The sequence below is a fragment of the Narcine bancroftii genome, chromosome 13, assembly GCF_036971445.1.
Source record: "Narcine bancroftii isolate sNarBan1 chromosome 13, sNarBan1.hap1, whole genome shotgun sequence".
Lineage (NCBI taxonomy): Eukaryota > Metazoa > Chordata > Chondrichthyes > Torpediniformes > Narcinidae > Narcine > Narcine bancroftii.
The window spans coordinates 33,334,584-33,345,985 of NC_091481.1; the positions used below are offsets into that span (position 1 = coordinate 33,334,584).

The 11,402-nt window shown below is 47.3% G+C and overlaps 1 protein-coding gene across 1 annotated transcript in view; it reads right to left on the minus strand.

Annotated features, from left to right (window-relative positions):
• Positions 1-5,542: 5,542 nt before the first annotated feature.
• Positions 5,543-11,402, minus strand: part of LOC138748018 (mucin-2-like) — a gene marked incomplete at its 5' end in the record, with an annotated part of 10,163 nt that continues 4,303 nt past the window's right edge. The window contains 6 exon segments of the mRNA XM_069907718.1: positions 5,543-5,818; positions 5,928-6,123; positions 6,183-6,415; positions 9,604-9,771; positions 10,671-10,779; positions 11,020-11,180. Of these exon segments, the coding sequence (XP_069763819.1) occupies positions 5,543-5,818; positions 5,928-6,123; positions 6,183-6,415; positions 9,604-9,771; positions 10,671-10,779; positions 11,020-11,180 (1,143 nt within the window).

Here is an 11,402-nt window from a genome sequence, read left to right on the forward strand (position 1 = left end):
TTTTTTATCTGTATGTTTAAATCCTCTTCCCAATGTTGTTTTGATTTGTACATTTCTTTATAATTTTTATTATTGTGTAATTTAATACATATATTTGTAATAAGTTTTTTTAACTATTGATGTGTCTGTAATCATATATTCAAAATAGTTTGACTCAGATAGCCTTAGACTTGCTCTTATCTTCTCCTTTAAATATGTTTTTAATTGACAATAAGAAAATATTGTGCCATTTGCTATTTCATATTTATCTTTCAATTGATCAAATGTCATTAAAATATTTACCCAAAAAACAATCTTATTCCTTTTCTTTTCCATTCATTAAAAAAAATTGTTGTTCATAGTAAAAGGAATTAACTCGAGATGGCAGAGGTCGACAGCATCAAGTCCACGCTGCTGAAGATCCAGCTGCGCTGGATGGGTCACGTCTCCAGAATGGAGGACCATCGCCTTCCCAAGATCGTATTATATGGCGAGCTCTCCACTGGCCACCGTGACAGAGGTGCACCAAAGAAAAGGTACAAGGACTGCCTAAAGAAATCTCTTGGTGCCTGCCACATTGACCACCGCCAGTGGGCTGATAACGCCTCAAACCGTGCATCTTGGCGCCTCACAGTTTGGCGGGCAGCAGCCTCCTTTGAAGAAGACCGCAGAGCCCACCTCACTGACAAAAGGCAAAGGAGGAAAAACCCAACACCCAACCCCAACCAACCAATTTTCCCTTGCAACCGCTGCAATCGTGTCTGCCTGTCCCGCATCGGACTGGTCAGCCACAAACGAGCCTGCAGCTGACGTGGACTTTTTACCCCCTCCATAAATCTTCGTCCGCGAAGCCAAGCCAAAGAAAAAAAAAGAAAGAAAGAATCATATATTCAAAATAGTTTGACTCAGATAGCCTTAGACTTGCTCTTATCTTTTCCTTTAAATATGTTTTTAATTGACAATAAGAAAATATTGTGCCATTTGCTATTTCATATTTATCTTTCAATTGATCAAATGTCATTAAAATATTTACCCAAAAAACAATCTTATTCCTTTTCTTTTCCATTCATTAAAAAAAATTGTTGTTCATAGTAAAAGGAATTAATTGGCTTTGCTTTAACAGCATGTTTGGTGATTGATAGTTCGCCATCCTCTTTCTAAATGTATATTACTCCATATTTTTAATATATGATGTAATATTTTTAATCCTTTCTAATTTCTCATTCAATTTATAAATTAAATGTTCAGAAACATTCTCTTCTAATTTATATAACTCTATCCCAAGCCAAGCCAGCTTTTCCCCTCAGTTGGTAGAAGTTTGACAAAAATTGTAACTGAGCTGACTGATAGTTTAAAAAAAAATTTGGTAGCTGCAAACCCCCTTGTTTATGTGACCATGTTAACTTGTCCAAAGCCACTCTGGATTTCTTAACCTTCAATAGAAATTTTCTTATTAATTTATTCCATTTTTGGAAAAACTTTCCTGATAAGGGAATAGGTAACGATTGAAAAAATTACTGTAATCTTGGAAATACATTCATGTTTATACAGTTTATTATTTAGCAACAGCAAAAAAAATGCATAGTGGCGACTTGGAAAATGGAAACATCTTTAAAAATACAGAAATAGATTGCTGCATTCCATTAGAAAAAACTACCTATAATTTTGGACAATATATAAAAATCTGGGAACTATATACAAAGTTCATTGGTGATCGCCAGCCTCAAACCTCCAACTCTTAAAGGGGTAGTATAATCTATGTTACCTTATATAATATTGTGGTGCGCTGTTAGCCAGAATCAGACCCACACAAGGTAAAGACTGTACAACAGGCTTTAATCCACAAAGACTTCCACAGAGCCAGGCTGGCTGTAGCTGCAGAAACTCTGAGTGAGGCTTCAGGAGGCCGGTGCAGGCTTATATCCCGGAGGGTGATTGACACCCGACCGGGTGGGGCTTGATCCCTTCAGGCTGACTGATTGACAGCCAGCCAGATGTTGTCCTGTCCCCTTACACTCCTGCAGGTACACAGGTACCCCCTGCAGTAGGCCAGTGGTGTTCCACCACATTCACCCCCTTCTTTAAAATTGTCACGGGCAATACGTGGAAGACAGGGTAACAAGGAATCGTACCCACTATACACATACAATATTTACAAGTTGAGATGGTCCGGCGGCCACCGAGGTCTCTGTGACCGTCGTAGGACTTGCTCCTGGTCACTGGTCGGAGGGGAAGTATGGGGGTTGGCGGCAGAGGTCTGTGTGACTGGTGTGTTGCCTCGCAGGGTGGGGGGGGGCCAAGCTCGACGTATGAGGGTCATGTTGGATGGGTGGGGGCAGGTTCTTCTCCCAGGGCTCAAGTGGTCAAGGAAGTCCTGCGTGCTCCATAGCTGCCTGGGGACGGGGATGTAAGCCCGGTCAGCGTTTTCCTGGGCGTGGTGTGGTGGGTGCTCCTGCTGGTGCCAGGTCCCTGGTTGAGATGGTGTCCTCCCTGCCACTGTTGAACCTAATGTAGGCGTAGTTGTGGTTTGCATGTAAGAGGAAGACCTGCTCGACCAGGGCTTCGGCCTTGTGTGTCTGTATGTGCTTATTCAGGAGCACCGGTCCTGGGGATGTGAGCCATGCTGGGAGGGACATTCCAGTCGCCGACTTCCTGAGGAATGAGAACAGCCGTTCATGAGGGGTCTCGTTGATAGCCGTGCACAGCAGCAACCGAATGGCATGGAGCGCCTCGAGTAGGGTATCCTGACAGTACTCAACGGCCAACCCTTTTGACCTGAGAGCCAGGAGGACTGCCTTCCAGACCACTCCATTTTTGCGTTCCATTGCCTCTCAGGTTATAGCTCATCGTGCGACTGGTCGCGATGCCCCTTGCCTTCAGGTACTGGCACATCTCATCACTCGTGAAACTAGACCCCCGGTTGCCGTGGATGAAGGCAGGGTAACCAAACATGGTGAAGATCTGCCCCAGGGCCCTGATGACGGTGGCCATGAAGGTGTCCAGGCAAGGGATAGCGAAAGGGAAGCATGAGTACTCATCCACTACTGTGAGGAAGTAGACATTTCGGTTTGTGGAAGGCAGGGGCCCTTTGAAGTCCATGCCGAGATGCTCGAAAGGCCAAGTAGGCTTTACAACATGGGCCTGGGGCAGGTGGAAGAAATGGGGTTTACACCGCGCATACCCGACAGGTCTCAGTCATGTCCCTGATGTACCTGATGATGTATGGCAGGTTCTGGGACTTAATGAAGTGGTACAACTTGGTGACACCCAGATGGCAGAGGAACTCATGCAATGCCTGCAGCCTGTCATTGTGCATAGACGTGCAGGTGTGAGAGAGGGCATCGGGGGAGTCGTTAAGCTTCCCGGGGCGGTACTGGATATCGTAGATGTAGGTTGCCAGCTTGACTCTCCAGCGCAGGATCTTGTCATTCTTGATCTTGCTCTTGTGGGTATTGTTAAATATGAACGCCATGGCCCGCTGGTCCATGAGGAGGGTGAATATCCTGCCGGCCAGGTAGTGGCCAGGTAGTGGACCACTTCCATAATCGCCTGGCCCATCTTTTCCATGGTGGAATGCCCTAGCTCGGAGCCGTGGAGGTTCCTGGAGAAGAAAGCGATGGGGTGCCCCACTTGGTTGAGGGTAGCGGCGAGTGCTACCTCAGAGGTATCGCTCTCCACCTGGAAGGGGGAGTCCTCATCCACAGCCTGCATCATGACATCTGCAATGTCTTGCTGATGCAGATGAAGGCTGCCTGCGCCTCGGGTGGGAGGGGAAAAGTTGTAGCTTGGGCCAGTGGGTGGACCTTGTCTGAGAAGTGAGGGACCCACTGCGAGTAATAAGAGAAAAGGCCAAGGCGTCTGTGGAGGGTCTTTAGCGTGGTGGGGGAGGGGTAATTACATTAATGGGCGCATTCTTTCTGGATCTGGACCGATGACTCCATAGGCCACGATATACCCCAGGATGGCAAGGCAGGTGGTGCTAAACACGCACTTCTCCTTGTTGTACGTGAGGTTCTGCTCCCCGGCCGTCTGGAGGAATTTCTCCAGGTTAGCTTCATGGTCCTGCTGGTCACAGCCGTAGTTAGTGACGTTAACCAGATATGGGAACGTTGCTTTCAGCTTGTGCCGGTCTACCATGCGATCCATCTCCCGCTGGAAAACGGAGACCCCATTCGTGACCCCAAAGGGAACTCGACAGAACGGGTACAGGCGCCCGTCTGCCTCAAAGGTGGTGTAGGGCTTGTCCTTTGGGTGGATGGGGATTTGGTGATAAGCCATCTTCAAGTCAATCGTGGAGAAAACCCAGAAGCGGGCTACCTCATTGACCATGTTGGCGATCCTCGGTAGGGGGTAGGCATCCAGCTGGGTGTACCGGTTAATGTTCTGGCTGTAATCCACGACCATCCTTGCCTTACTTCCCCCTTTGACCACCAGGACTTTGGCTCTCCAAGGGCTGTTACTGGGCTCCATGACACCTTCCGCCAGGAGTCACCGCACCTCTGCCTTGATGAAGTCTCTGTCTGCGGTGCAACAGCGCTTACTTCTGGTGGTGATTGGCTAGCGCAAGAATGAGCTTCTGACAGATGTGGTCGAGGCGGGATCATTGGTTACATTTAAGGAAAGACTGGATAGTTACATGGATAGGAGAGGACTGGAGGGGTATGTACCGGGTGCTGGTCAGTGGGACTAGGAGGGTGAGGATTTGTTACAGCATGGACTAGTAGGGCCGAACTGGCCTGTTCTGTGTTGTAAGTGGTTATATGGTTATATGGTTATATGGTTAAGATGTGGGAAGACCACCGAGGGGTGATGCACAGTGTGGAGAGGCCGCAGGTTGGCCGGGGCTGGTAGGTTGGCATGCTGTGTAATGTGAGTGGAGATTGGGGCCATCCGAAGGCAAGGGTGACACTCCGCAGGTGGCACTGGAAATCTAGGCCCAGGAGGACTGGGGTGCAGAGTTTGGGCATGACCAGGAGCCTGAACCCTGTGTAAGTATCCCCTCCCACAGTTATATCGGCCGAGCAGCGCCCAAGGGTACCAACAGTCTTATCCTTTGTGGCGAGGGCGATCGAGCAGGTGGTGGGGTGGTTTTTTAATCTCAGGGAGTGGGCCACACTTGGGTGAATGAAGTTCTCGGTGCTGCCACTGTCGAACAGGCACTTCGTTAACTGCCAGTTGACTTGTACATTCATCATTGAGCACCCGAGGTCATGAGGGATGTTCCTGGTCAGCGTGGTGGCAGCCAGGACCATTTCGGAGTTGGAGCGTCGCTCTCCGGTTGTGCGCAGCAATTTATGGTGTCCGGAGGCGTGGGGAGCATCAGTAGGGCAGCCTGGTCATCACCCGTGTTGAGCATGTCGACGTCGGTCGTGGGGTGCGGTGTGTGGCAGCCGTTGGCACCCGGAGGCATGGGGAGCGTCGGTAGGATGGCTTGGTCACCACCCGAATTGACCATGTAATTCTCAACATTGTTGGGGGCCCTCTGCGTTGGCCACTGCCTGGCCCAAGATGGCAGCGGCACATAGGAGCCCGCTGCATGGTTCGCCTCCTTCTCCAGCCATGTTCATTGCACCGGGGGAAGTGACATCATCATGGCTGGCGGCAGTGACATAATTACATCAGCCGGAAGTGACGTCGCTGTGGTCTCAACGAGCGGCGCTGGTGAGGGCGAGGGCTGGTCCAGGTGCTTGGGGCACATGCTGCGACAGTCGCTGAGGGGCCGGATGTTGCACTGTCGAAATTGGGGAGGTGGAAGTCGTAGCGAGGACAATGGCGCCACCTGGCACGTGCACATGGTCATAGAGGGCCGCTGAGCTGCCGGTTGGTTTTGAGAGGCACACTTTAGAGAAATGGCCTTTCTTGATGCATTAGGAACAATACTGGTTCCTAGCCAGGCAGTTTTGGCATGATCATCGGTCTGATCTCACACCAGGACCTACAGTACTTACAGGGGCGCCAGCAACGATTTCCTCCCCAGCTCGGTCTGGGGCTGCAGCTGCAGTGTGAGAGGGCCATGAGGGAGCCTGAGGGAACCTGGAATCGAATGTTTCGATGTGCAGGGATGCCGCTTCCAGGGTTTGGACCACCTCCACTGTATTGGTTAGGGTGTAGATATTGTCTTCCAGCAGCTTCTGCTGGATGGCCCTCGAGCATAGCCCTCAGATGAAGGTGTCCTGGATCAACCTCTCAACCTTTGCACCTACCCTGGGTTCAGCCAGACATGGTTGGGCCAACTCTCGCAGGTGTCCCAGGTAAGACTCAGCCGTCTCCCCGAGTTGCTGAGCTCGGGTGTTGAGGAGGATCTTGCACAGATCACATTCATGGGGGGCTTGTACAAGTTCTTGAGAGTGTCCATTGCGCTCTTGTACGTGGAGCAGTCTTTGGTTGCCTGGAAGGTGCGGGGATCCAGCTTTGACCGGAGTAGGACCAACCTCTTCTGATCAAAGTCCAGGATGTCGCCCTCGTGTGCCTCAATGATTGCCTCGACCGCGTGCTGCCAGATCTCGAAGCGTGTCTGGGCTTCCGGGTGGTATTGGTCGACCTCGAGGCTCCCTGCGCTCAGGAGTTTTTCCATGGCAGCCATAGGAAAATTTTGTGGATTAAATTGTGGTGCGCTATTAGCCAGAATCAGACTTTAATCCACAAAGACTTCCACAGAGCCAGGCTGGATGTAGCTGCAGTAACTCTGAGTGAGCTCCGGGAGGCCGCCACAGGCTTATATCCCGGAGGGTGATTGATACCCGACCAGGTTGGGCTTGATCCCTTCAGGCTGACTGATTGACTGCCGGCCAGGTGTTGTCCAGTCCCCTCACACTCCTGCAGGTACAGAGGTTGCCCCCTGCAGTAGGCCGGTGGTGGACCACCACAAATAAAATATTATTTATCGAGTCAATATATATTGGATAATAACCAGGTAACACCCTTTTTTTTAATTTGGGATTAATTTTGGGGAGAGGAGAGGGAGGAGGGATGGGGAGAAAATCAAAAATGTCACTATATACATATATATGAATTTATGTATGTGGAGCGTATAGTTTTCAATTATTGTGACTTATTAAATTAAAAGAAGAACGAAGGAGATCCAGTCGTGTACCAAAAGCTCCCAATCGACATGGATGGGGGCTTGATACCGCTAGTGTTTTTTCAGGAGGAAAGAATGTAATTACAAAGTTATTTTTTAAATTGTTCTTCTTCCTCCAATCAGCTTCTAGCTGCTACCTCGCACCTTGCATTAAATTCTAACTGCAACTGTACAGTTAACCTGAGTAAAGCTTGGAAAGCAGTCACCAAGTTTTTCATGCTCACAAACGTTTATCTTTGCTGCCTAAAGGACACCGTTTGACCCACTCAGTTTCTCCAGCATTGTGTTTTTACTTCAGCCACGGTGTCTGCAGACCTTGCTGTTTTACTTCTGATCAGTTCCTGTCTCTCCAAATACTACTATATCATCCAAACACTTGTGCATCCTCCTGGATCAGTGGTTCTCAATCTTTTTCTTTCCACTCACATCCCACTTTAAGTAATCCCTAGGCCATCAGTGCTCTGTGATTAGTCAGGGATTGCACAAGGTGGGGTGTGAGTGGGAAGGGAAGGTTGAGAACCCTTGCTCTAGACCCAGTTGTTACTGAAATATTTAGCTTGAGAAAAATGGTCATTGGCCCATTTCCTTTGGAGTTCTGAAACCGTGCACATAACGAGTCAATGAGGCACGATTAAAACAGTGGTTTTCAAATGTATTTCTTTCCACCCACCTTAAATCACCACAAAACACCTATGGCATAGGGAATACTTAAAGTGGTAGGTGGATTGGAAGAAAAAGGTTGGGAGCCATTGACATAACAAGTCAATGAGGTATTGAAACAGTGGTCTTCAAACTTTTTCTTCCACCCACCTCCCACTTTAAGCAATCCCTTACTAATCACAGAGCACCAATGGCATAGGGACTACCTAAAGTGGGATGTGAGTGGAAAGAAAAGGGTGGAGAACCGCTGTCCTAGATAGTCACATGAATATGGGGGTGAATAGAAATCTATGGATCATGTGCAAGCATGCAGAATTTGAGTTTAACTTGGCCCTTATGATCAGCATAGCCATTGTCGGCCGAAGGGCTTGTTCCTGAGCAGACCTATCTCGAGTCCACGCCCTCTCCTCTTTAAATTCCTGGATGTGGAAAGGACTTTTCCTATTGTGAAACATGGTGATGGGGATTTTGTGGAGGTTCACCTATTTAAGAGAGGTTTACTCTCAGAGGACCATGAGCCTTTGGAACTGTCTTTCTTAAAGCATCGGTAGATTCTCAGCAGTAAGGGGGTGAAAGGTCACCCCACATGGATGGGAACTTGTAGCTGACGTTGTAATCAGATCAGCTGCAATCTTGTTAAATGGTGGAGCTGGATTTGGGGAATTAGAAACCTGTTACTGTTCCTGATTCATATGTCCCTATGCATTTGTTTCAGTTGGGTGAGTGAAATAACTAATCGTCCAGGAGGTCTCTAATTATAATTGATTGTCGTTTGGATTTTGTAAAATTAGAAAAGCAATCATTCTATTTACTGACCCCTGTAAGACTTCAGTGCCCTAGAATGTAAATCTAGTTGGTGGCAGTTAACATGCTGTAATGTCGTGGCCTGTTTCCAAGGTTCAATTTTATTGACCGATAAATTTCTTGGCAACAGAGTCTGATAAAGGCACTGGCTTTCTTTCAGCTAATTTTGAGTTATTTGCAAAGAAATGTGGACTTCTCATAATTATCACCTCGGGTTTGACGATTACTGGCTGCATTTATTAAAAATAATATCATTCTGAATAACATAGGGAGAGAGAGAGAGAGTGAGAGTGTGTGTGTGAGAGAGAGAGAGTAAAAACAGAAAAAGAGAGACAGAGGCAGAAAGAAGGAAAGAGAATGAGAGAGAGAGGCAGAGGGACAGAGAAAAACATTGAGTGTGAGTATGTGTGAGAGATTAAATCAGAGAGAGAAAGAAAGAGAGGGGAGGAAGAGAGATAGAGATGGTGAGAGAGGAGAGGCAGAGAGAGAGAGAGAGAGAGAGAGCATGATGGATAAAAACAAGCAGAAAATAAAAAGTAAACAACTCAGGTGCTGAAAATCTAAAATGAAAACAGAAGATGCTGGAGATATTCCGGTAACTCTGACAGGAGTCTTCGATTTGAAACAATAACTCTGTTTATTATCCCGGAGGATATGGGCCTGAGCTGCTGAATATTCTCAGCATTTTCTGTTTTTGTTTGAGGGGAAAGACAGAAGCAAACTGACAGGAAGCCAGAAGCCCAAATGCTGCAAGGGCTTGAAATTTGAATGAAAGGCAGAGAAAGAGTGGAACTAGCCAGCAGGTCAGAAAGCATTTGAGGATCGGGAAACAGGGCTGACATTGGAGAATGAGAACTTTTGATCCAAGAGAGAGAGAGAGAGAGAGAAACAAGAATTAAACACAAAATATAATGTTTGCAGGGGCTCTGCTCGAAAGGTACCGATCAATACACCTGAAATATCAGGGCGTTTAGTCAATGCCAGGCACCCCCCACTCTGCATTGATGTTGATAGTCTCTGCCAATTTACCAACGACTGAAGTCTGCAGTCGCTGTGGTTGTGGTTTAAAACACGCATACCTTGAAGGAGGGCTCAGACCCCAAACGTTGGTAACACATCTCTACCTCGCATGGATGCCGAGAGACCGGCTGAGTTCCTTCAGCCGTTTTTACTCTGATATGAAGGGTGCAAACCTGGGGGAGACTGGGATCCGGCAGATCCATCTCCACACCTAATTCTTGTCCCCGCTGATGGAATTGGGTCGAGGTTCTCAGGCCATGGTGCAGCAGACATTGGGGTGTGGCCAAAAATAAAAACACCTTATCTTATTCTTGAAATGAGGAGATTTGTGTATTGTAAATCGGATCATGCCAATTTCAGAAAATTCAAAGATGGGTCATAAAATACTTTGAAACGGGAAGCAGAATTTGAAAAGTATGATGGTATAAAGTACAAAATCCTTTCATGTAATTGTCTCCTTCAGCTCCTGTTGGGAATACTTTGGACCGGAGTCATCAAATCGGGCAGCTGGAGGAACAGGAGCTCAGATCCTCGCACTGTGATGAAACTAGTCACAGTTTGTCACTAGTTTTACTGCCCTTAACTTTCCAATTCTGAGAGTTCCCAGGAACTGTCCACCACAATTAAGCTGATGGAATTACAATGTCATGGCAATGATAGATCTGTGGCTGAATAAAAGGGTAGGAACAAGCGCAACACGTTCCGGACAAGGAAAATAGGAAAGGGAAGAGAGGAGGGGAGTGAGGGTCTTAATTAAGGAGAATCCTTGAGTCTCCTTAACAACCTCAATCAATGTATGCAATTACACTTTATTGAAGGGAAATTGCAGAAGTGTAAAAATAAATGTGAAGTTGTGACAATTGGGAGAATTCAGCTTTCTAAATGTAGACCGGGATAGGAAAAGTATAGCAGGCAGAAAATGGGAACCCTCCCACTTATATCTGGCTATGTACTCTTCTTTTACCGTTGGCTTGTGTTTTCCCCTTTCTCCTTCCTCTCTCCTCTCCTCCTTCCCCCTTCCCCGCAACCTTTTGATTCAGGCGCCTGCCTGCTTTTGCTTAGATCTGACACAAGGCCCAGGCCCGAAATGTTGGTTACCTTGTTCTTCCTAAGGATGCTGCATGACCTGTTGACTTTCCCCAGGAGATTTGTGCATCGAACCTTTCCGATAAGTGTGCTTCTGACCTACTGGGAATGTGGACTTGGTTCTGGGAAAATAAGCTGGGAGCAAGTATCTGTGGGAGAACATGTAGGAAATAGTGATCGTAAATCCATAAGGTTATTAACCACCCCAAGGTGAAAGTATTCAATGGAGAAAGGGCCATTTTCAATGAGGACTGGTCTGGGTCTGTTGAACAACTGGAGTCTTTGATTGTTAGTTCAGGAGGTTATGACACTAGGTATTCAAGGAGACATTGTAAACTGGAATCAAAATTGGCTGTGTGGGAGAAGATGGAGGATTGGAGGCCTGTGACCCAGGGGAACCACATTGGGACCATGGTTGTTTGTGGTCTATATCAATGATCTGGATGATAATGTGGTGAGATGGATCAGCAAGTTTGCTGATAACACAAAGGTAGGAGGTGTTGTGGACAGCGAGGAAGATTTTCAAAGCTTGCAGAGGGATCTGGACCAGCTAGAATAATGGGCGAAAAAATGGCGGATGGAGTTTAATGGAGACATGTATGAGGTGAGGGATTTTGGAAGGGCAAACCAAGGTAGGAGATGTACAGTAAATGATAGGGCTCTGAGGAGTGCAGAGGAGCTGAGAGATCTGGGAATACAGATGCATTATTCCTTGAAGGAGGCAAAGCATTTGGACAGGGTTGTAAAGAAAACTTTTGGTATCATAATGATG